This window comes from Schistocerca cancellata, chromosome 2 (genome assembly GCF_023864275.1).
Source record: "Schistocerca cancellata isolate TAMUIC-IGC-003103 chromosome 2, iqSchCanc2.1, whole genome shotgun sequence".
NCBI classification, from domain to species: domain Eukaryota; kingdom Metazoa; phylum Arthropoda; class Insecta; order Orthoptera; family Acrididae; genus Schistocerca; species Schistocerca cancellata.
The window spans coordinates 397696281-397722963 of record NC_064627.1 but is presented as its reverse complement, the minus strand read 5'-3'; the positions used below and the strand labels follow the sequence as shown (position 1 = coordinate 397722963).

Here is a 26683-nt window from a genome sequence, read left to right as displayed (position 1 = left end):
TCAGGCACATTGGAGTAATTTGTTGCAGTGTATTTCCTGCCTGTAACACATATTATTTTCTAGGTACAGATAAGCCAATCTTGCTATAGCTGTACAAAACTATATCATAAAATTAATAAAAATCAGTATAAAATTAATCTAAATGTTGTCTCCACCTTTCTGGCTCTTCCTGTGAGTGCAGCCTTCTCATTTACATTCAGGGTAAGAATCTCATGTAGATACTTAAACTTCTGTTTACTTTTGACGACTTCATTCGTTTCTCCATTGTCCAATTGGATATTTTGCATTTGTGTTCATGTACTCCATCTTTTCAAAACAAGTTTGAAATTTTGTCTTCTGTGTTATTTCCTTTAGGACTTTAATTGTTTGGTTGTAATGTTCAGATTTTGTAAACAAAAATACTAGTACACCTGTGAAAGATTTTTGTTTATTATTATTAATCCTTCACTGGTTGTTTTTCAGGCATGATTTCTAATGTTCTGTACTAAGTTCCCTCACATATTTAAGTCTTTCTTTACTGGAGATGAACAGTAAAATTTCATCAGCAAAATGAAGGTGGCTCTGACATGATTCATTAACTCATATCTGAAGAGTTCCTATAAGTTCATTGAGAAAAGTTTTGGTGATATGGAATCATTTCCCCCTGCTCCTCACTCTGTTGTGAATTTCTCACTATTGTGATGAAGTTAAATGGAAGCTGTAACTCTTCTGCCTTCAGTAAATTTGTTCTCAGATGGGTATCAACTGGACGTAATCTGTATATCTCTGTCCTGCACATTCTCATTCATTTGCTTGTAACTTCTTTCTCTCTTCGTGTGTGCTAGTATTCAGAACCTTCCTCTGCTTCTCCCTCTTTTCCCTTCTACTTTTCCTTCCATGAGTCTCTGTTGCAGACAGTTCTTACATAACATGTGTCTCATCCAAGATGTTTTCCTCTTCTGTATCATCCTCAAGAAGTTCTTCTCCTCTCTTACCCTTCTCTACAACAACTAATTTCCCTTTTGTCGATCCATTTCAGTTTCTGTATAACCACATTTCAGAACTTTCTAAATATTTTTGTTCTTTTTTCTGGCTGTCCGCATTTCAGAACCATAAGACAACACACTCCACGCAAAACATATGGCAAACCTCTTCCTAAGTGTAATGGGGATGCTTTTTCTGTCAGAAAACCTTTCACTCATCCAAATGCCCTCTTTCCCATGGAGACTCTACATCTCACTTCCTCTGTACAACTTCTGCTGGAAGTTATCAAGCTTCCTAAGTACTGAAATGACTGAACCTGTTCTAATATCATTTTATCTACTGATATCTCAATCATGACATCTTCTTTTCCAATTCTTATCATTTTGGTCTTGCCAGTGTTCAGTTTCATTCCAAATTCTTTACCCACACTTAACTCTATTCTCCAACACTACCTGGACCTCTTCCTTCATTTCTGCTAGCATAGTAATATCATCAGTGCACTTGATGTTTTTATTCTTTCTCCTCCCACTGCAAGTCATTTTGATTTTTCCAAGGCCTTATTGATTAGCTTTACAGCTTATGGATTGAAAAGTGTTGGTGACATACAGCAGTCCTGTTTCCCATATCTTCCAGTACCTGCCTCTTCAGTTTTATCATCTACTCAAACTACCACTCTCTGTCCTGTATAGAGTTGCTTCATCAAGCTTCTATCCTTCCAATCCACACCAGTATCTTCCACAATCTTTGACAGCATACACCAATCTACTCTATCAAATACTTTTTTTCCAATTGACAAAACAAACATCATTTCTCTATTCACTTACAAAAATGTTTCTGCCGTCATCCTCAGACTCCAAACTCCATCTCTGATCCCTCTTCCTTTTCTAAATTCAAACTGAGCTTCTGCTATATTCTCCTTTATTTTTCTTTCTGCTCTTCTCACCACTATTCTTGTTACAGCCTTGCCAATATGCATATAAAACTAATTGTCCTATAATCTTTGCATTGATTGGCATTGCATTTCTTTGGTAAGAGAACAATTATGATCTTAAGGAGATCTCCAGGCCAGGTACATGTGTCATATATTCTGTTGATCAGATCCGTAATTTTAGTTGTAGCATCATTTCCTGAAGCCTTCAGTGCCTCAGACAGTATTAGATCACAGCCTGTCACTTTCCTTTCCTTAAGATCTTTCTCCACCCTCCCACAGGGATCTTTCACACAGTGGTTTCCTCTTACGCTTCACATCCTACGCCGTTGACCTCCAATAGTTTCTTTCACCTTTAGAAGTGATTTCTCATTTCAGGGGCATGAGGGTGCCCTGGACTTCCACCTCGTCATCTACCCTCCTAAGAGGCTGTTGACACTTGGTGGACGGGGGCCACTTACAGCAGTGGTCACTTGATGTTTAGTCTTAGTTTAACATCATGCCTGGGACAAGCTATATATTTTTTAGTGTATATTAAGTCATTGCTCTGTTTTTAAAAGGCAATTGATATATGTTTTGTTGAAAGTGAATTGAAAGCTTTCTCAAAATCTGTTCCTAACATCCAAATGATCGATTGTGTTTTATCCTCTCATACAGTCAATTCGTATTTTTGCCTGATTAAAATTTAACTTTTTGTCTACATGGTAATAAACACGGCCAGGTTCTGTGCCTGTGTTTCAATTAATTAACTTGCTGGTAATCAACAATCGATATTGAGGTGTGTAACTCAGATTTGTTGCATTTCCTCCACCAGAAATAACATCTGGGTCCAGTTTCCATATGTCGGGCAATTTTTTATCAAGTGAATTAAATAAATAACTTAATCAAAACAGTCAAAATACTTTTGAAATATGTTTATTCATCACAACACAGATGAAGCTGACATGGGCATTGTGTGTAAGACATCTTGTAGACAGACGTACAAAACTGAAACAGTGTGAAAAGTACTTTGGCTACTGCTGTTGTTACTTATATATGAGGTGCTACAAAAAAATCTGAAAATTTCATTGTAAAAATCGGACAACTATTCTTGCATTCTCATGTCTTCCTTCATCTTCAGAGTAGTTGCCTTGGACATGTATGCAATGATCCTAGTGTTGTTCCCATTTTTGGAAGCTCTGCAGGAAGTCTGCAGTGTGAAGGGTGTTAAGGACCCATTGATTCCAACCAGTCTTTATTTTTCCACAACTCTGGCAGATTGCACTGATCATTTTCCCCCAGTCACCTCTAAACCTTGCAGTAAAACTTCCTGTTGATGGTCTAACCAAGTGGAACAAACTTCTTATGCACTATTCCTCGAATGTCGAAAACAGTGATCAGTGTTGACTTCATGTTGCTGCAAACTTTTCAAGCTTTTTTGGCCTTGGAGAAGATAGTGTTTTCCATTGTGATGATTGCTGCTTCATTTGAGGTTCATAACCATAGACCTGAGCTTCATCATATGTAATACCTGTGGATAAGAATTTTGGACATTCTCGTACTCTTTGTTGCAGCTCAGTGCACATCTGAATTCTGAGGTTTCATTGTCAATGCCAAGAAGGTGAGGGAAATCTTCACTGCAATTTGTCTCATGTTCAGTTAATTGGTTAGAATTCATTGACATATACTGTACAACATCCCAAGTCTGTCAACAAACATCACTCAAATGTTCTTGCCCGACTCAGTGCACTCTCACCAAATGCCTCTGTCAGCATGCAGTTTTCTTGAACTTGAAACAGAATTTGATGCAAATCTATTGCCCCTTCATGTTATCCATTTCACAATTCACAGAAGCACTGAAACATCCTGACACACACCACTACAACTCATAACTGCATGTGCCAAAGATGACACAAATTCATGCCACAGTACCTTAAGACATTTAGCTGCAGAGTGTTTACTGCTATGGGTTTGATTGGTGCAACGAAATTCTCAGATTTTTGGGTAGCACTTCATAGATTTCAACAATTACAAAGTTACAATATGCATTGTTTGAGCTGAAGTTAATTGAATTCACAGATAAGATTTTGCTGCTTTTACAAAATTGGATTTGGAATTTGAATTTACAAATCATTGAAATGTTTCTGAAACATCATGTCCAAATATTACAATTCTCCTGTCAAAATTACATGAAATGTTCATCTATAGCAATGTCTTAATTATTTTTGTAAACCACTTCACAAATAAAATATGATTTTAGTCCCTAACGTAAATCCTGTCTCTTCAAAGTTAGCTATGACATACTTAACTGTCACTTTCCTACATATGAATTCCCTGAACGATAAATTGGGCTTTGTTTCTACATTATTTTTGACATATTTGTAGTTTGTGGTTCAATATCTTTTTAAATTAATTACAGTTCGTCTTAATTGATCGCAGTTCATCTTAAGCTGACTTAGTCTCATCAAAACAGTAATCCACGACATTACAATTCAAGCTCTTGCACATACACGTAAACTTCTCTTGGTAGTATCATATTCATTGATATTGTACTTTTTATGAAATGTTGTCCCATTCTGCTACATTACAGTTGGTTATAATTTTGAAAGAATGTACATTATGTAGTGAAAGCTGGTGAGTCTGTACCTTTCAGTGTTAGTTGTCCATTCCATTTTAGAGAAACATGTGGGACAGTTAAAGAAAAAAATGGAAAATAAATTGTATTAACAAAATTTGATGGGCATGGGAGTTTATTTTTGCATTACACACACACACACACACACACACACACACACACACACACACACACACAGGCGAGTTGAAATTACTTTAAACTTCTTACCACAATGGAAATCAAAATTCTTACTGTCTAAACAAATTTTAAACATGATGTGACATGAATTGGCACTACCAATGTGTGGAACATTAACAGTAAATCAACAAACATCGTAGAGCAAGTAGTACAAGTCACACTTCTTGTGCATTATACTTGCTTGGTAAATTCGTAGTGTAAAAGACATTAGCCAAACAGAATCACAAACATGTGGGATGTCTGGGTGTTCCTAAAGAAACTTTTGGGACAGTGGGATATTTTGGAAAAAAATGTGACTGTTCAGGAAAAATATAATGAATGAACACCCTATTTTAGTGTCATGTCTGCCCTCTTCCCTGTAGACCTGTATAGTCAAAACACTGAAACTTCCTGACCGATTAAAACTGTATATCAGGTTTCAAACCAAGTATTTTAGCTTTTGTGCGCAATGCTCTTGCCAAGCTAGCTACCTAAGTATTACCGGTACTTGTGACACATCCTCATAGCTACTTGTGATACATCCTCACAGCCTTACTTCAATCAGTACCACTCCCCATCTTTCCAAACTACTTTGGTGGGCTAGCAATCCTGAAAGAAAAGATATTGCACATAAATGGGATGACCACAATCTTTTCAGAATGAATTATTCACTCTGCAAACAATTTTGCAAGTTGCATTTATATCACTTTGTCTCCAGCTTTAATCATTTCTAATTAAATCACTAGGAACCTTTCCTTTCTTTATAGTTCTGTTCACATAATCTGACATTACCTGCAAAATGTCATTAACTTCATTAGCAAATAACTATGTTTCTCATTGTTGTGTTGCATTATACAAATCTTTAAAGACATCTTAGGATGGTTCATTATTTTACCAACTATCATTTTATATGCTATAATGTGAAATGTATCCTACACAAATTTCAGTTTTTGGCTTCATTACATTTTTACTGTTACCACTCATACCTCATTTCATTTTATATTTTCAGGTCCTTGTGAAGACATTTTTAATAGTTCTGTATAATTCAGTGTATTCTGTCACATAGCTATTATCATTTGCTTGATATTCTTACTTTCTGTTTAATACCTGTCTCATTACATTTGATAGCTTCTTCTCCTTTGATTTTCTTGTACTGTAAAATCTTCTGTTGTTTGCATTAGTACTTTTGTTAAATATTTTTCTCTTTTTGTACATGTCTGTATAACCTTCATTTTTCAAGATACTGAAACTGTTGCTTAATTTAATATACTGCACATTCCTTTTCATGGTTTAATCATTATGATCTGTTTTTCTGCCTGGGGAGTGTCCTTTTTCCTAGTTTTGGGTCTGTTTGTACTCTGCATCTTGCAATTCTATGAACACTTCAAATTGGAAAGTGGTTTGGACTGTTAAATCTTGTACAATTTCTTTATTGTTTAATAAAATGTTGTCACTTTCACTTTTAGTTATGTATGGTTCTTGCCAAGCCTAGTGTAAGTGTTTTCATCTGAGAGAAATGTTAAGAACACACACATTGTTCTTCTAGACAAATTCTATGATTGTATGACTTCAGTATAGTATTATATCCAAAGTTTCCCACTGGAGAATCATTATTTAGTTTTTGTCTACTGTCACAGTAAAATCTTCCCTTTTTATCTTGGTTCGCAGGTGAGTTGATTTATAAACTTCTGTAACTCTTCATAGAAGTTTTCTGCCTCTTCATCAGAGTGTGAATTCATTGGTGCATAGAGCTGAATGATTCCTATGGAATATCTTTTGTTTATTTTTAAATCCAGTTTTGGTAATTTGTCTGAAACTCCTTCAATGTGATCTGTAGCAGGCTAAGCCTGTAGGTAAAGGCTCTGATAGAGCCACCCTAAAAGACATATTAAAATGTATTTATTAATAATGGATTACAGAGTTTAAATTATCATGATGCATCATTTTGCACATTTCCTATACATATTTCAATAACAGTCAACACTTTTGGAGTGATTGATATCCAGTTCCCCCCACCCCACCCTACCCCAAACAGGTAATAATTATTCTTCTAACTGTGCTTTGAAATGCCAGTTTGCTCCTTTTAGCAGAGGTTTTGGGACACTGCTTCTACAGAGCACAGCTCCTATGGACGTCCCAGATGCTCAGTTCATTCAGCTGAAGGATGTTCTACCTACTGCCACATATATTTTATGTTCTGCTGCTTACAACAAAAGGGAGTCAACAGAGTGACTCAACCTTTGCAAATGAATCCATATCTCTGTATGTCTCTGTTATGCTTTGATGCATCATCAGTCTACATTCAATATTGATGTTTTACTAATGCTGAAGATAGTTTTTGTCTGTCAACTATAGGAAAGGCATGCTAAGTTTGTAAATGTCTTGCTAGAGTGCAGTAGAATATGGTAACATAAGTGGCACCGCCTGGTGAGAGTTTCACTAATGATTAGAGGAAATAAATTTGCAAACATCTCCCATTACCTTTATTGGCAAAGAATTTCCTTGCTTGTTCATAGTGTTTTTGGTGTAAAGTACCAAGTGGTTATAATTAATCTGACGGTGTCCCAAGCGCAGCTGTAAACATCGCAAATTGCTGAAACATTATAGGTATTTTCATTAGTTGGTGCAGTTGCAGAGTGTGCTGAAAAAAATAATAGCTCCACTTTCTGCCATCAGGTGAAAATATATTGGCATAAGCAATCAGAATGTAAAATGTTTCCTGTTTTCACATAAGTATACTGTATTTTGCTTGACATCATGTGTTGATTTCTTTGGTGAAATGACTGTTGATGTAAAGGATTAAGAAGGTTGAAATTTTCTGTACAAAATGCAATGGATATTGAGAATAAAGACTGTGCACTGCTGGTAAAGTTGTTTTATCATAATGGCAGCAACAGCAGTGCTGTATTGTGGGGATATTACTGACAGTAACAACTATGAAGAGACCCCTTGTCAATAAATTGGTTAAAGAATACGATCAAGAAATTTGAAGAAACAAATGAATTAGTTTGGTGCAGCTGGGAAGGGAGGCAACCCGTTCCCTTGGCAGTTGCTGATGAAGTTGCTGTAGTTGATTATGCAGCACCTGCCTCAAATTCTGCAGCCAATGCTTGAGCTGTGTCATGGAAATTTTCTCTCCTCTGGTCAGTAGTTCAAAAGATTTTGTGACACATTTTACACTGGTATTCCTACAAGATTGAGAATGTGCACCAAATGAAGCCTCAAGATGGGATACAATGCCATGACTTTGCTCTTCGTTTCTTGGCACACATATAAATCAATTACATGTATCTGAGGAATTTTCTTTGGACAGATGAGCCACATTTTACTCTGCATGGTACTGTGAATGCCCAGAACTGTAACCAATAGGGTTCTACTCCACAACATGTTGTGCAGCAACATTCACTGAACTGAGCTTATAAGATAGTGTAGTGAGGTTTCACAAACTCCTTCAGTAAAACTCCATTTTTCTTCAAGAAAATGATACCTTGTGAGCCTGCTATATTTACAATGACATCTGCACATTATAAGGAACTCCTTATGCAACATGTGACTCCAACTTTGCAAGAACGCATCTGTGTCCATAGCATTCGCCCCCCCCCCCCCCCCTCCCCCCACACACCCATGCAATGCAAGATAGAGCAACACCTAATATCATTTGGCAGGTGAAAGTATTGCTTCAAGAAATCTTGTAGGCAATTTCAAGATGTGTGGCTTTCCAGATACCCAACTAAAACCCTGTGACTTTTTGCTGTGCGCCTATCTGAAAGATTATATCTCTCAGTATATCAGGGATGAATCTGGACTCCTCCTGGTCTTAAGGATAGCATATGATGACATATCACTCTGCTTACACTGGATGTGCTGTGAGCAAGTGTCGACCATGGTGTGTTAGGATGCAGCATGTTACTGAGTTGGGAGATCATATTGAATACTTCTTGTAAATTGCATCTGTATCCTAAAAAAATGCCCGAACCATGGTTAAAAAGTGTTTGATCATTCCTCCCCTTTTCATACACCTGCACCACATTTCGTCTGCTTACAGTGCTATATTTTCATCAGGGAGCAGAAAGTGGAGCTATTACTTTTTTCAGCATACTCCATAAGTGCACTGATTAGTTAACATGCCTGTGATGTTTCTGCATCCTACAATTCATACAGCTGCACTGTAGCTCCGGAATACCGCCAGTTTAATTATGACCACCTGGTAAATTATTGCCAAGTTTCACTTTTTGTACGTATTGTGCCAGAGCTACTGTGAGTTTTATTTTGCTGTGGATAACTGTGGCATACCATGAGTCTTAAAACAGCACAATACTAATTCAGCCTTCAGCTTACTAGGCAAAAATCTGGAAAATTAGTTTATGGAGAAAGTAAAGGAACGTGGTGCACCCAGATCCTCTCTAAACGTCAATCAAACACTAAAACACTGCAAATCCAGGCAAGGGTATATATGAAATTTCAACTGTGCAATGTACAGTAACATGTTTAGCCAATGATGTAACATTTTCTGTCACTTTAGCGCAACAAATTTGACTAAAAATGTGTACTTAAACTCCTTAAAAATGAATACTTAAACTGCATATTTTTGGTATATACAAGTATAAATATGAAAAACAACAAATACAGTATGTTAGCTTCACAAATCCTTAAATCAATACAGAAGCTGCTTGGTTTGCTTCTATTAGCCAATCACATGAACTCATAATGCTGTGTGGATTGAACAAATACAAAAAACATTAAACATCTCAAGATCACAACTGAAAAGGTGGAAAATATGAAGCATGCAGTAAAGCTAATACACCACATTCAAGATCTCTCCAATTCACAGTTTGTTGTGGTATGTTGTCAGGATATGTGACACAAGTCGCTAAATATCCTATGTGCTCAGGGACTAGGTGTTGTGTTGTCCTCATCATTATTTCATCATCACCAATCCATAAGTAACCGAAGTGGTGTCAAATGAAAAGACTAGGTGGCCAAACAATCAAAGAAGGTGTTTCCCGGCCAATAATACCAGATGACTTTTTCTTTTAAGAAATCACATTCAGATTCAGAACAACTGTCAATTGCACCTCTTGTTGGAACAGAAGATTGCTGACATAGAGTGCTTCAAACTGAATCATCTTCATTGTCTCTCTTTGTTTCTACATGATCTCTTCCTCAGTGCAGTCATGCCACCTTGTTATTTCCTTCGTAGAATAGATGATGAGATAAACACTGTGTGATGTTAACTTGATGAACACTAAGATGTAAAACAAAGCTGAATGCAGCAGAACAATATTACAATAAATAAAGTAACTGAATGCAATTTAGAGGCTAGAACAGTGTAAAATTATTGAAATATCATGCGGAAATTCTACTCTACACATAAACCCATCAACAGTAAAGCGTCCTGCCAAGCGATGAATTAAGGTAGTAGTTTATTGGCATGCTTGAAGTAATGCTATTGTTTATTGAAAATGAACTAAGTCAGTACAGTTCAAGGATTTAAGTTATAGAAGAATCTAGCCAAAATTTGTGTAGCAAAGCATGGGTGTAGAAGTATATTGGCATGGCCAATGTTCAGAAGCCATTACCTCATTTCCCTCAGTCCACTAATTCTAGTATTCTTTCACTTGTGCCAGAATACCAATGTCCCAGAAACTCTCACATAGCAGTAGGGTCTCCCTATCCATAATCCAATAACCTGCCATGTCCTAATGGGTTTGGTGATACATGCAAATAGTGCTATGCTCATACTTGTCTCAGGCCAGATCTGACTGCCTCTCAATCTCAGAACCTTCAATCAGCATGATGGATTTGCGTACTTACTGTAAGCCAGTAGATCTTTCAAGTCTTTGAGCAATGTTGTCTGTTGATAGTCAGTTTGTCTATATATCATCCATAATATATATTTTGACTCATCATGCTGTCTGCAGTGTGAGTTAATGAGCAGTGATCCATCAAGATTTTTTTCATTATAGTTACTGACAGCTACATGGCACAAACATCTGGACTCTACATTGGATTCTACCCTGACTGGTTCAGTTAATTTGCACTGAGATGTAATTAGCTTTTGATGTTATATTAGTAGAGTCATATTTTTAGCTTTTGGTGTTGTTTTCTTAGAGTCATATTTTTTAGTCTTTTGAATTCTGATTATCTGAATCACAGTTCAGTGGCAAAAGACTTTTTGTCAGAAAGAAATTCCATCTGAGGGTAAATGTTGTAAATGCAGTGTACAAATTCCCCAACATCTAAAGAATTGTTTGCCAGATGTGCAGTCATCTGCTTTACACATTATCCTCTTCAGTCATTCTGGCTGAATTAATACTTTTTTTACTGTAATTGTGTTTCCCTGGGAGATAATTCAATTTGACAACTGGAAGTGAAAGTACAGAAAAGAAGATTGTAGCCTTGTTTTCATTCAGTCAGCTAGACATGGTTTTAAGTGCAAAACATTTTGAGTTTTTGTGTTGTAATTAGTTGAATCCACTTTAGCTCATTAACCGGTGAGACCTCTAATAACTTTAAATAAATGGGTTCATTTACTGTAGTAAATATTTCTGATAGCAGCAAGTCAAGCTTATTTGACTGAAACTGAATCATATGAGTCTTTGCATTATTAAGACTTCAATTGACCTTGTTGTAATGTTTGTTCATCTATGATCTGGTCTGTATTTGGTGTCACTGAGTTTCAGTTCTTATTTAGTGTGCCAGACAGAGCCTTGACCTTGGGAACCACCTACCTTCCACACTTCACAGAAGTTCTCCTGTGAAACTTGTGGAACTGGATCCTGAGTCTGAGTCTCAGTTCGGCAAAAAGTTTTAATCTGATAGGAAGCTTCAGACCAGTGCACACTTTGCTATAGAGTGAAATTTCATTCTGAAAACATCCCTCAGGCTGTGGGTAAGCCATGACTCCACAATACCCTCTTTCAGCAGTGCTAATCCTGCAGTATAGGGTCAGGTTGGATGGTGGCATGAACTTTGAGAGGCAAGTTTCAATGTTGGGATTATTTTGGATTTGGTTTGGGGGATTTGTAGCACAGAAGCCATGTCATATACCAACTCTGTTGCAATCACTGCATAGCATTCTCTGTGGACATGACCACAACAGCTGTCGATGAGAATGAATGGCCAAGAACAAAGTTAACCCCCAGTGGAACAACACGCTGTTGAGTACATACTCAAGTTCAATGGCTGCTTCACAACACTAGCTTATCTGAACTACGCATACGGGAGTTATCTTTGTAACACATCCTTCACTTCCATAATCCTCCTGGCCTTATTTATTTATTTATTTATTTAATTTATTTATTTATTTCATGTTCCATAGATCCATATGGGAACATATCCCTGGATATAGAATGAGTCAAGGTTTTTTACAGATTATTGTTTTGTGCACATATACATTGATCTTATCATTAGATTAAAGAAACTGTGAAGTTTAGCATATATCCTTACATATTAGTTAAGATAAAGGACATCTGAAAGAATATAGAGTCATACATAAATTTGGGTATTGTTCTTAAGTTATACAGGCGTCATATACAGACATGCATAAATTTGGGTATTGTATTATGTTACACTGTACTTACAGAGTATGATTAATCAATTGTAGAGGTTACACAGTAAGGTTTAAGCACAAACAAGAGATTCTATGCATTCTTGCTAAGAAATTCATCAATACTGTAACAAGATTCGTCTAAAAGGAACTGCTTCAGATTTTCTTTAAACTTTGGCATGTTTCCAACCAGTTCTTTAATGTGCAGTGGGAGGGCATTAAAAATCTTGGTGCCACTGTATAAAACCCCCTTCTGGACCATACTTTTCATTTTTAGCTCACAATGGATGTCCAGTTTCCTTCGGGTGTTATAACTGTGGTATGAGCTTTTGATTTTGAATAAGTTGCTATTTTTTTAAACAAAGCACATCAGGGAAAAAATATATTGGGCAGGTGTTGTAAGGATTTGTAGAGCTCTAAACAGATCCCTGAACGAGTGTCTAGGATGTACTTCACACATAATTCTTATTGCTCGCTTCTGTGCATGGAACACTTATTTTGCTATTGGTTGATTTCCCCAAAATATTATACCATAGGCCATAAGTTGGTGAAAATAGCCAAAATATGCAGTTTTTATTGTGCCCATTTCACTAGTGTCTGAAATTATTCTTAAGGCAAACGTTGCTCAGCTTAGCCTTTTGCACAGATCTTGAATATGGTGGTGCCACTTCATTTTTCTATCTATATGCAGACCCAAGAATTTGGAGGACTCAACCTTCAAAATATCATGCTCACCCATTTTTAGGTTCATTTCATTAGTAACATTTGTGTTAGAAGAGAAATGAATGTAATTTGTCTTTTTTAGGTTGACTGTAAGGCCATTGGTTTCAAACCAGTTTGTTAAATCTGCAAAAGCTTTATTTGCAGCCTCTTTTGACACATTCCTCAGAGATTATTAACTGATAAAGTGGTGTCATCAGCAAACATGAGTATTTTCTCATATTCTGTACGTAGTGCTAAGTCGTGTATAAATATTAGAAAGAGCAGTGGGCCCAATACTTAGCCTTGAGATACTCCTGCAGTAATGTACCCCCATTCTGAAGATACCTGGCCACCATGCAGTCCTTCCACGATTACTTTCTGCTTTCTACCACACAGATAGGATTCAAGCCACGTGCCTACAGTTCCACCCATTCCTAGGGTCTTGACTTTACTCAAGAGAATATGGTGACTTACACTGTCAAAAGCTTTTGACAGGTCACAAAATATTCCAACCATCATCATGTTATTATTTATGGCTTCCATAACATTGTCAACAAAGGCATGAATTGCATCCATGGTTGATACCCCTTTCCGAAAGCCAAACTGGCTACTGCTGGGGATGTTATATTTACTAAGATGCTCAACCATTCTGCTATGCATCAATTTCTCTAGTGCCTTGGAGTAAACTGAGAGTAATGAAATTGGTCGATAGTTTGTAGCCCCAGTCTTTTCTCCCTTTTTATAAATTGGTCATATAAGCACTTATTTTAGCCTGTCGGGAAAAACACCTTCTTCCAATGATGTATTACTAATATGGCAGAGCACTGTACTTATTTCTTTACAACAGTATTTCAGTAACTTGCTGGAAATGTTGTCAATCCAGCAGAATTTTTACATTTTAAAGACATAATTATTTTTTATAATTCTACCACTGTAGTTTTTCGAAGATGCATCTCACCTATTTTGTTAGTTAAGGTATTATTCAAGTATTCTGTAGCTTTCTTTACAGAACCCTGGCATCCCATTTGGTTGGTGACTGTTAGGAAATGATTGTTAAAGATATTAGCCACCATTTTGGGAGCATCCACTGAAAGGCTCCCAGTTCTTAAGCTAATCACTTCTTTGGCAGATAGGCTTTTCCCTGTCTCGCTTTTAACATATTTCCATATGGTTTTCAATTTGTTATTTGATTTGTCAATTTCCTTTTTTAGATACATACTTTTAGATCTCTGGATCACCTTCCTTAATATCTTAGAGTACACTTTATATTGCCCCATCACTGCAGTATTGTTAGACTGTCTGGCTGAGGCATACAATTCTCTTTTGTTTTACATGAAATTTTGATGCCCTGGGTAATCCATGGCTTAAATGCAGGGTTACATTGATTTTCTCTGACTCTTTTATTTGGAAACACCTCCTCAATCTGCACTAATCCACTGTACCCACACCCTCTACCCAGCAGGTTCTGCTCTGTCTCTTCTGTCACTCCCTCCCAGTCTATGCCTCCATGTCATATTCATCATATGCTACACCTCACCAGTTCCATACCTGTGCAATGCATGCCTATTTCCTGTGCCTTCTACCTCCTCCTTTCCTCCCACCTTCCTAACCTGCACACCTACTGTCTTCCTCTGAGCCGCTAGCTATATGTCCCCAACCCCTCCTCCCATTTCCCACGTCTTTCTCCCTGTACCCATCCCATCTGACGTAACCAGATCCCATTCCACCTGCATAACTGCAACCCTGGCACTGTGTATGCAGCCAGCACAATGTAGCTATATGCATGGGTGTGTGTGCCTGCCGACACCCCAATGCATCTACTGTTCATAGAGTGGCCGCCTTTATTCCTGAATAATGTAAGCAATCTACTATGCATAAGAATCTCTGTTATTTTTGAAAATGTTTATGTTAAAGATACTGATCTGTAATTACTTGGGCCACCTTTGTTGTCTTCCTTCTATACTGATACTACTTTGTTCATATTTAATTTTCCTGGAAATACTGTATCCCTGAATGAGGAGTTTGCTGTATCAAAAAGTGGGTTAATTAATACTTCACTCACATGCTTTATTAGATAATTAGGTATTAAATCATCTCCTATCTTGGAGTTCAGTTTCTTAATTATATTTAGAGTTCTTCTTTTGCCATTGGCTCCAGGTACATTGAATGGGAAAGTTGCTCAAGTGTTCTAGGAGAAGAGGGTCAGAATGAATCACTGCCTCACACAACTCACTAGTGGTAAATATTATATATGAAATTCTACAAGGTTTGGTACCAAGCTCACTACTGTTCATGATCTATTCCCTTTAAAATACTCCCCTCCACCATTCTTACACTACTCCATGTGAATTTTACATGGTTCAAAGAAGTGTCTAATGTTGTCTCCTGAAAGTATGTTCATGGTCTCCAACAGTTTTTCTTTCATGACTTCAACTGTTTCAAATGTCATTCCTTCCACAGCAGATTTCACTTCTGTGATCAGGAAAACATCACACAGAGCAAGATATGGTCAGTAGCGTCCCAACACAAAGGCCCATGCTTAGCCAATAACATCTTGACAATCAATGCAGTAATGGCTGGGGTGTTGTTATCATTTACAATCCATGACTTGATTTTCCACAACTGAGGTTGTTTTCTCCTTACTCAACTCTTACAATATCAGTGATCACACAACTGCTCAATGAATGTTTTTATACACACATCAAAAGAGTTTTGCTTCACCTCAGTTCCGAGAGTTCCGGAACCTGTACAGAAAATTGGAATAGAGATCAACATAAACATCATTTCCAACCTTTTTATTGCTCATGAAAACCACACATAGCATGTTGTACCATCATACAGCAAGACCTTCAGAGGTGGTGGTCCAGATTGCTGTACACACTGGTACCTTTAATATCATTCACAAGACGTGCACACTGGGGATGCAAACTGTCATCCATGAAGATGGATGCCTCACCAATATGCTGCAAATATGGTTGCACTATTGGTCGGAGGATGGCATTCACGTATTGTACAGCCATTATGGTGCCTTCCATGACCACCATCTGCATACGTTGCCCCACATAATGCCACCCCAAAACATCTGGGAATCTCCACCTTGCTGCACTCTGGACAGTGTGTCTAGGGCGTTCAGTTTGACTGGGTTGCCTTCAAACATGTCTCTGACAATTGTCTGGTTGAAGGCATATGCGACACTCATTGCTGAAGAGAACATGATGCCAATCCTGAGCGGTCCATTTGGCATGTTGTTGGGCCCATTTTTACCGCGCTGCATGGTGTCATGGTTGCAAAGATGGACCTTGCCATGGACATAGGGAGTGAAATTGAGCATCATGTTGATTGTTGCGCACAGTTTGAGTCGTAACACGATGTCCTGTGATTGCATGAAAAGCATTATTCAACATGTTGCTGTCAAGTTTCCTCCGAGCCATAATCCGTAGGTAGCAGTCATCCACTGCAGTAATAGCCCTTGGGCAACCTGAGCAAGGCATGCCATCGACAGTTACTGCCTCTCTGTATCTCCTCCATGTCCGAACAACATCGCTTTGGTTCACTCCGAGATGCCTGGACACTCCCCTTGTTGAGAGACCTTCCTGGCACAAAGTAACAATGCAGATGTGATCAAATCGCGGTAGTGACCATCTAGCCATGGTTGAACTACAGACAACATGATCCATGTACCTCCTTCCTGATGGTATGACTGGAACTGACTGGCTGTAGGACGCCCTCCATCTAATAGGCACTGCTCATGCATGGTTGTTTACATCTTTGGGCAGGTTTAGTGACATCTCTGAACAGTGAAAGGGACTGTGTCTGTGATACAATACCCACAGTCAACGTCTATCTTCAGGAGTTCTGGGAACTGGGAACTGGGGTGATGCAAAACTTTTTTTGACGTGTGTAGATTAAATTTCCAATATCTTCAATGTTTTTGTCTGTTGTTGATGTTAAAGGTTGTCCTGGACATGACTCATTTTCAGTTTCATGTTGTTCTTCTTTGAACTGATTAAATCACTCAAAAACTTGAGTATGTGAAAGAGATTATTATTGTACATTTGTTTCAACAAAGAGTGCACCTCTGTAGTGGACTTCTCAAGTTTCAATAAAAATTTCACATTTATCCATTTACTGTTTCAAAACAAAAGGCATTTTTTCAATGGGCTACAGATACATAGTCTGACACAAATGAAGGGCAAGGCCCAACTGAGGGCTCAGCAGGTGAATGGGTAGTGGGTATGGAGAGGGAGATGTCATGTGCCTCAAAAATGTAGCATTTGTTCTCGAGGTTCGCACTGCTTGTCTGCTGAAAAATCAGTCCAATTATTCTTTAGCCAAACATCATACATAAATGATGTTCCCAAGATTTTAAAGGGTTGTTCAGCAGTGATGGCACAAGTATACTAAATAAGAACTGAAACTCAGTGACACCAAAACACCAAATACAGACCAAATCGTAGATTAACAAACATTACAATAAGGTTACATAATCGGCTAGGAAGTTTCATATCAGTTCACACTCCACTGCAGATGCAGAGTGAAATTTCATTCTATAAGATGAACCATGGACCTTGCCATTGGTGGGGAGGCTTGTGTACCTCAGCGATACATATAGCCGTACTGTAGGTGCAACCACAACAGTTGGGTATCTGTTGAGAGGCCAGACAAACGTGTGGTTCCTGAAGAGGGGCAGCAGCCTTTTCAGTAGTTGCATGGGCAACAGTCTGGATGATTGACTGATCTGGCCTTGTAACACTAACCAAAATGGCCTTGCTGTGCTGGTACTGAGAACGGCTGAAAGCAAGGGGAAACTACAGCCGTAATTTTTCCCAAGGGCATGCAGCTTTACTGTATGGTTAAATGATGATGGTGTCCTCTTGGGAAAAATATTCTGGAGGTAAAATGGTCCCCAATTTGGATCTCCAGGTGGGGCTACTCAGGAGGAAGTTGTTATCAGAAGAATGAAAACTGGTGTTCTACTGATCGGAGGGTGGAATGTCAGATCCCTTAATCGGTCAGATAGGTTTGAAAATTTAAAAAGGGAAATGGATAGGTTAAAGTTAGATATAGTGGGAATTAGTGAAGTTCAGTGGCAGGAGGAACAAGACTTCTAGTCAGGTGAATACAGGGTTATAAATACAAAATCAAATAGGGGTAATGCAGGAGTAGGTTTAATAATGAAGAGGAAAATAGGAATGCAGGTAAGCTACTATAGACACCGTAGTGAACGCATTATTGTGGCCAAGATAGATACGAAGCCCACGCCTACCACAATAGTACAAGTTTATACACCAACTAGCTCCGCAGATGAAGAAGAGATTGATGAAATGTATGATGAGATAAAAGAAATTATTCAGATAGTGAAGGGAGACGAAAATTTAATAGTCATGGATGACTGGAACTCAATAGTAGGAAAAGGAAGGGAAGGAAACGTAGTAAGTGAATATGGAATGGGGCTAAGGAATGAAAGAGGAAGCCGCCTGGTAGAATTTTGCACAGAGCATTGGTTCAAGAATCATAAAAGAAGGTTGTATACATGGAAGAAGCCTGGATATACTGTAAGGTCTCAGATAGATTATATAATGGTAAGACAAAGATTCAGGAACCAGGTTTTAAATTGTAAGACGTTTCCAGGGGCGGATGTGGAATCTGACCACAATCTATTGGTTATGAACTGTAGATTAAAACTGAAGAAACTGCAAAATGGTGGGAATTTAAGGAGATGGGACCAGGATAAACTGACAGAACCAGAGGTTGTAGAGAGTTTCAGGGAGAGCATTAGGGAACGATTGACAAGAATGGAGGAAAGAAATACAGTAGAAGAAGAATGGGTAGCTTTGAGAGATGAAATAGTGAAGGCATGAAAGGATCAAGTAGGTAAAAAGATGAGGGCTAATAGAAATCCTTGTGTAACAGAACAGATACTGAATTTAATTGATGAAAGGAGAAAATACAAAAATGCTGTAAATGAAGCAGGCAAAAAGGAATACAAACGTCTCAAAAATGAGATCGACAGGAAGATCAAAATGGCTAACCAGGGATGGCTAGAGAACAAATGTAAGGATGTAGAGGTGTATATCACTAGGGATAAGATAGACACTGCCTACAGGAAAATTAAAGAGACCTTTGGAGAAAAGAGAACCACTTGTATGAATATCAAGAGCTCAGATGGAAACCCAGTTCTAAGCAAAGAAAGGAAAGCAGAAAGGTGGAAGGAGTATATAGAGGGTCTATACAAGGGCGTTGTTCTTGAGGACAATATTATAGAAATGGAAGAGAATGTAGACGAAGATGAAATAGGAGCTATGATACTGCGTGAAAAGTTTGACAGAGCACTGAAAGACCTAAGTCAAAACAAGGCCCCAGGAGTAGACAACCTTCCATTAGAATTACTGGCAGCCTTGGGAGAGCCAGGCCTAACAAAACACTACCATCTTGTGAGCAAAATGTATGAGACAGGCGAAATACCCTCAGACTTCAAGAAGAATATAATAATTCCAAACCCAAAGAAAGCAGGTGTTGACATATGTGAAAATTACGAAACTATCAGTTGAATAAGTCATGGCTGCAAAATACTAACATGAATTCTCTACAGACGAATGGAAAAACTGGTAGAAGCTGACCTCGGGGAAGATCAGTTTGGATTCCATAGAAATGTTGTAACACGTGAGGCAGTATTGACCCTACGATTTATCTTAGAAAATAGATTACGGAAAGGCAAACCTACATATCGAGCATTTGTAGACTTAGAGAAAGCTTTTGACAACGTTGACTGGAATACTCTCTCTCAAATTCTGAAGGTTGCAGGTGTAATATACAGGGAGCGAAAGGCTATTTACAATTTGTACAGAAACCAAATGGCAGTTATAAGAGTTGAGGGGCATGAAAGGGAAGCAGTGATTCGGAAGGGAGTGAGACAGGGTTGTAGCCTATCCCCAATGTTATTCAATCTGTATATTGAGCAAACAGTAAAGGAAACAGAAGAAAGTTTGGAGTTGGAATTAAAATCCTTGGAGAAGAAATAAAAACTATGAGGTTCGCCGATGACATTGTAATTCTGTCAGAGACAGCAAAGGACCTGGAAGAGCAGCTGAATGGAATGGACAATGTCTTGAAAGCAGGATATAAGGTGAACATCAACAAAAGCAAAATGAGGATAATGGAATGTAGTCGAATTAAATCAGGTGATGCTGTGGGAACTAGATTAGGAAATGAGACGCTTAAAGTAGTAAATGAGTTTTGCTATTTGGGGAGCAAAATAACTGATGCTGGTTGAAGTAGAGAGGGTATAAAATGTAGACTGGCAATGGCAAGAAAAGCATTTCTGAAGGAGAGGAATTTGTTAACATTGAGTATAGATTTAAGTGTCAGGAAGTCGTTTATGAAAGTATTTGTATGGAGTGTAGCCATGTATGCAAGCGAAACGTGGACGATAAATAGTTTAGAAAAGAAGAGAATAGAAGCTTTCGAAATGTGGTGCTACAGAAGAATGCTGAAGATTAGATGGGTAGATCACATAACTAATGAGGAGATATTGAATAGAATTGGAGAGAAGAGAATTTTTTGGCACAACTTGACTAGAAGACGGGATAGGTTGGTAGGGCTCATTCTGAGGCATCGAGGGATCACCAATTTAGTATTAGAGGGCAGTGTGGAGGGTAAATATCGTAGAGGGAGACCAAGAGATGAATACACTGAACAGATTCAGAAGGATGTATGTTGCAGTAGGTACTGGGAGATTAAGAAGCTTGCACAGGATAGAGTACCATGGGGAGCTGCATCAAACCAGTCTCTGGACAGAAGATCACAACAACAACAAGATGAGTGAAACTGCAATTTAATGTAATATGCACATTTTCATTGGGTAATGGTCCACATTAAGCCCAAGAGATCTAACTTTGACACAGAAGGGAGTGAAATACACTACATCTACATTCATACTTTTGAAACTATTATGAATTGCTTGGCAGAGGGTGCTTCCCACTGTACCATATATTAGAGTTTCTGTCCATTCTGTTCTCAGATGGAATGCTAGAAGTATGACTGCTTGAATACCTCTCTCTGCATTGTAAGTAGTCTAATTTTAAATTTGTAGATGCTGAAAGTGTGATAAGTAAGGTGCTGTATTTTATTCCTAGACATCCTACTTAACATTGCTTCTGGAAACTCTGTACAGGCCTTCCCTGTTAGGCCTATTTGCTGTGGGTATTGCACATGTGACCAGTGTTCTAGGATAGGCCGCACAAGTGTTTTGTAAGCAACCTCGTTTCTAGTCTGACTAAATTTTTCCAGTATTCTACCAATAAACCAAAGTCTATGCTCTCTATATCTATGACTGAGTCTATATGAACATTCTATTTCATGCCATCACAAATTAAAGTCCCAAAATATTTCTATTGTTTGACTAATTCCATTTATGGATCATTGATATTGTGGTTATGGGATACTACAGGTTTTTCATTTTGTGAAGTTCACAATTTTAAATTCTGGTAGTTTAAAGTAAATTGCCAATCTTGGCACCACATTGAAATAATATCAGATTCCAACCAGATATTTATGTACCTTTTTCTGATAATACTTCCTTATAGATAACTACAGTACATCACCTGCAAAAAGTCTGCTGCTGCTATTAATATTTTCAGTCAGATCATTAACAAATAACATGTATAGTATGGTCCCTAATACAGTTCCTTTAAATTACTTCTACATCTGTTGATGGCTCTGAATTTAAGATCACAAGGAATGTCCACTGTAGCATGACATCCTCAGTCCAGTCTCAAATTTCATTTGATATTCCATATGACCACACTTTCATTAATAAATGTTGAGTACTGAGTCAAATCCTGTTTGTAAATAAAGAAATACTGTATCTAGCTGTTTGTCTTTATTTGTGTCTTTCAGGATGTCATGTAAGAAACATGCAATTCCAATTTTACATGGCCAGCATTTTCAAAATCTATGCTCATTAACAGGAAGTTGTTATTCTCCAGAATGAAATATTCACTGTGCAGCATAGTTTGCGTTGATATGAAACTTCCTGGCAGATTAAAACTGTGTGCTGGACTGAGGCTCACAGGAGAGCTTCTGTGAAGTTTGGAAGGTAGGAGACAAGTTACTGGTGGAAGTAAAGGTGTGAGGATAGGGCATGAGTCATGCTTGGGTAGCTCATATGGTAGAGCACTTGCCCACAAAAGGCAAAGATCCCGAGTTCAAGTCTTGGTCCAGCACACAATTTTAATCTGCCAGGAAGTTTCATATTAGGTTGTTATTCTGTTCAAGATACTTTTTAATGCTCTCCACTAGATCCACAGTTATCCAACAGAAGTATATCAGTGATATTGGACAATAGTTTCATGGGTTGTCTTGTAGATAGGTCTGTCCTCTACTTTCTTCCTGCCTCTGGGCACAGTTTCGGCAAGGGAGCTTCAGTATATTGTGATTACAAGAGCAACACCACTACCATCAATGTCTATATATCTCATCTCCGCAGTGTGCTACAGTATTCCTGGATCATTTTTTGTTAAGGAACAGCTGGAAATGGAATTTAGAACTCCTGCTTTTGCTTTGCTGTCCTGAGACATCCAGACCAAGTGAGATTATTCAGTAGCAAGTCATTAGACTCATGCTCAGAAATATGACAGCTCAGTTCCCCACCTGACCATTCAGATTTTGGTTTCTCATGGTTTTCCTAAATCATTTCGGGCAAATATCAGAAAGGTTTCTCTGAAAGGGCCATGTCTGTTTTCTTCCACATCCTTTCCTAATCTGAGTGTGTGCTGCATTTCTAATGACCTCATCATCAACAGGCTGTTAAACTCTTGTCTCATATTTGTTCTGTGATAGTCACTTTTTCTTTAGAAGTTTCTTTACATAAACTGTTAGCCATAGAGGGTCCTTCCCATTATGAACTGTTCTACTAGGTACAGATCTCTTGAGTGCTTGATCGCATATTCTTCTGGAATTGAGCAACAGCTCTCTATATGCTCCTGCAAGAAAGACTCTTTGACAGTCCACACACATAAAATAGAGTCCCTGATAGCAGTACTGTTAATCAATGCAGATTTAAGTTGTTTCTCTTTGAATATTCCTGCTGTTCCACAGAAAATTTCATTTATTTACAAATGATACATTGATAATGTCCTTTATATACATTTTACATTGTAATACCTATGGTGAATGTTATCTCTGGAACATTTAACTGCTTAACAGAGTTTGTATCAACAGCATATGACACAGCATGCATCTTTAAGTCAAGTGTCATTTGCATCTCAAGATACGAAAGTATTGCCAGCATTTCCAGCATACGAGGTGCTATCCAAAATTTTCGGGACTGGTACTGCCATCTGTTGAAAACCTTACCTTTGGACTAATGGTCATCATCACCCTCAAAGTAGTTCCCATCTGCATCCTGTTCTTTGAGGGTGTTTATCACTGCCAGCAATGCTTCTTAAATCCTCTCTAGAGTGTCAAGCCGACAGCCTTTCAACTTGAGTTTCAGTTTTGGGAATAGCGCGAAGTCGCAAGGTGCCAAATCTGGCGAGTACAGTGGGTGGGATACAACCACCATGTTGTTTTCTGCCAAAAAGGTTCTGGTGAGCAAGGACGTGTGACAGGGCATGTTGTTTTGAAGCAGCAGCCAGTTCTCTTGATGCCAAAGTTCAGGCCGCCGTCACCGCACATTTTCACAGAGCCATTGCAAAACATCACAGTACTATGTGGAATTCGTTGTTTGCTTGGATGGGACGAATTCTATGTGCAAAGTTCCTGTGGTATCAAAGAAAACAGTGATCATGCTCTTCACTTTGCTCTTCACCTGTCTCTCTTTTTTGGGCCTTGGAGAGCCCAGGCCCTTCCACTTAAACACACACGTACAGCTCATGCTCTGTCCCCGAAACACTTGTTGAATCATTGCAAGGGTCTCCGTAGCACTTTTCCTGATATTCACACAGAATTTGATAAACACGCACTGTTCTATTCATGGATCCATTGTAAAATCACCACACACCAAACACAGAGTGTTACGGAAGTTGCTGTGGACACACAACACATCCTCCCAGCTGAATGCCACTCTGCACTCTGACTCATCAGATATGCAGATCTCGCCACCTAGCGGTGCAAAGATCTACTACTCCTACTTTCCAGATGGCAGCACCAGTCCCGAAAATTTTGGATTCCACCTCATACATCATACTGTTATTGAAGACATCACAGTAGCCATAGTAAATTTTTTGAATGTTATTTAAAATTTTGCAGTGGCATTAAACATGTAATTGATTTCACTGTTTTGTCTGCAGAGGAAACTTAAAAACATGGAGCTTTGTGTACTGTCTCAGTGAAAATTCCCACAATGTGAAAGAGAATGTAGTTTCTCATACATCAATAAAAATTTAATGTGATATGTCTTTTAGTGAACTGTGGGACCACCTTCTTTTGTGGGAATACTGCCAGTAAACAGTTGTTTCTGAACTTCCTGGAAACCCTCTCCCAAATGCACCCAATGGTTCCTCAGTCCATGAAATCTCATCCACACACATTACCTAGGTTCAAATGCAATCACAATCATTTCCACAAACAGCTGCACAAACTGCACTCTGTGAAGACTCCTTTCTGTTCTTCTGTGATACCCATACAATATTTTCTTTGACATATTACAAACAGCATGAAATTACACCAATGCTGTCATGGAAATTTGCGGATCTTGGCCATCCTATGCTGACTAGAGTTATGGTCATGTTAGCATTGCAGGGTACAGAATGATATCACCTGCATGTGTGAAAACACGGTACTTAATAGTAATGATCTGCACCATTTATATATCAGTGTTATTAAGTCTGTTATGTGGCACATGATAAAGAAAGGTACGTAAGCAAAAGAGGAACAGATGGTTTAGTCTGTAAATAAAATTCAGGTGTTAATCTAATTTTACATTATATATATGTTGTCTGCATATAGTCTCCCAAGACAATGAGTAATTTGATTGTCCATTACACTTTGATACAAAGACTTCTTTATGCATCTAATTTGCAACTGCAACTACTTAAATATGACTCCACTTACAGAAACTGGTTGTTCACCATTTAATTATGTCATCATTTTTGCTACACTGCTGCTAGTTTTCTTATGAATTACATTATCCTTAAATTTTTATTTGATAAGGTAGCTTCATCAGTAAATAATACTAATCCACAATTAATGTCACTAAGTAAAAAAAAAAATTTCTTTTATTTATATTTTTCAGGTGACTGTGTGGGGTGACTACGGGAGAATCGAGGGCAAGAAAGTTTTCATGGGCGTTGCTCAGATAATGTTGGATGACCTGAATCTGTCCAACATTGTGATTGGCTGGTACAAGTTGTTTGGAACCACATCATTGGTTAGTGGGCCCCCTTCGCTCGGCCTGTCTCGACGCAGCTCCCTAGCTAGCCTAGATTCCCTCACTAGTCACTAGCCTCTAGAGGAGAGACCCTTTCCCCACTGAGCATTTCCTGACTGCACTTCTGTACTGCCTGACTGCCCAATGATGCCCCAGTTCACACATCAAACAGAAAAGAAAAGAAAAAAGTTAAAGCCTGGTGTTGATGCAGATGATGAGTTGATGGTGATACAGCAGCTAACTGATTTTTGAAAACAGTAGGTATTAACAATCACCACTTTCCAAAATTTCATTGTGCCAGTACTATAAATATATAAACTGATCTCATATATTTACGTGTAAACTGAAAAGTCTGAATTTTTTAAAATAAATAATTGCTTTTAAATATCATTCAGTCCACTGATTTGGCTTTGAAGAGTAAGAAATAGAAATTTCCTCTTATGAAACTTATTTTATGAAAAACTGTTTTGGAGAAAATTCCATCAATGATGGTGAATGAATACCATTTTTTTCAACTAATTTTGATAGCTATCTCATTTTTAGCAATTCTGGGACTCATACTTCCAAAACTATTTCATTTATTTTAAACCTATCTTTCCTAAAAGATTTCTCCTTTTACCCATATATTTAAATTCCTGGAATACTGGGAGAGAAACTAGCTTCAGCCAGAAGAATACTAATTTTAAATGAAGCACATATCTTGTTAGAAATGATGGTTTGAGTTACAATAGTGTGCTACTCACCACATGCAGGAGGCAATGAGCAGCAGGATAAGTCCTTCATTAAATTTGGAAAAACACACACACACATTCATACCCACATAACTCAATGCACATGCCACTTTCATCTCTGTGCACTGAAACTGAAGATGACAGTGGCTATATTGTGTGTATGAATGAGTGGGTGTTTTTTCTAAATCTGAAGAACGATTTTATCCATTATCTTAGTGTACTTTTAAATGCACTGTTATCTGTGCCCATCTGCCACTCAATGCTTCCTCTGTGTAGTAAACAACAATCTAACTTAATTCATATCATCTCTGATTTTTCATTTTTTGTCATCTTATTAAAAACTTAGATAGGAATAGTGAACAACTAAATTTAGTTTGGCACTACTGCAGTGAGCAGTAATTTTTAATTCATGTACTTTAATATTAAAATAATAGCATGTGAGTAAATCTTCACCTTTCTGTGCCAGCCAGGTACTTTACTTAATGAATATGCAAAATGAAAAGAGAGTAGGGTCTAGCTATGTAAAGGATCAATTTCATTTGCTCTTAATGACTGTGGCAATAAACTTCCTCATCATTAAATATTTAGAGACTCAGATGAGTCTGTGTAATATGAGAAAAGAGAACTTTATAAATCAGTGCTCTGCATAGAAAGTTGCTTATTTTAGCAG

General features: G+C 37.9%; 1 protein-coding gene across 1 annotated transcript in view; it reads left to right on the top strand.

Annotated features, from left to right (window-relative positions):
* Positions 1-26683, top strand: part of LOC126161827 (regulating synaptic membrane exocytosis protein 2) — a 1269779-nt gene that overhangs the window by 1128986 nt on the left and 114110 nt on the right. The window contains 1 exon segment of the mRNA XM_049917929.1: positions 25148-25539. Within this exon segment, the coding sequence (XP_049773886.1) occupies positions 25148-25357 (210 nt within the window). The 3' untranslated portion in view covers positions 25358-25539.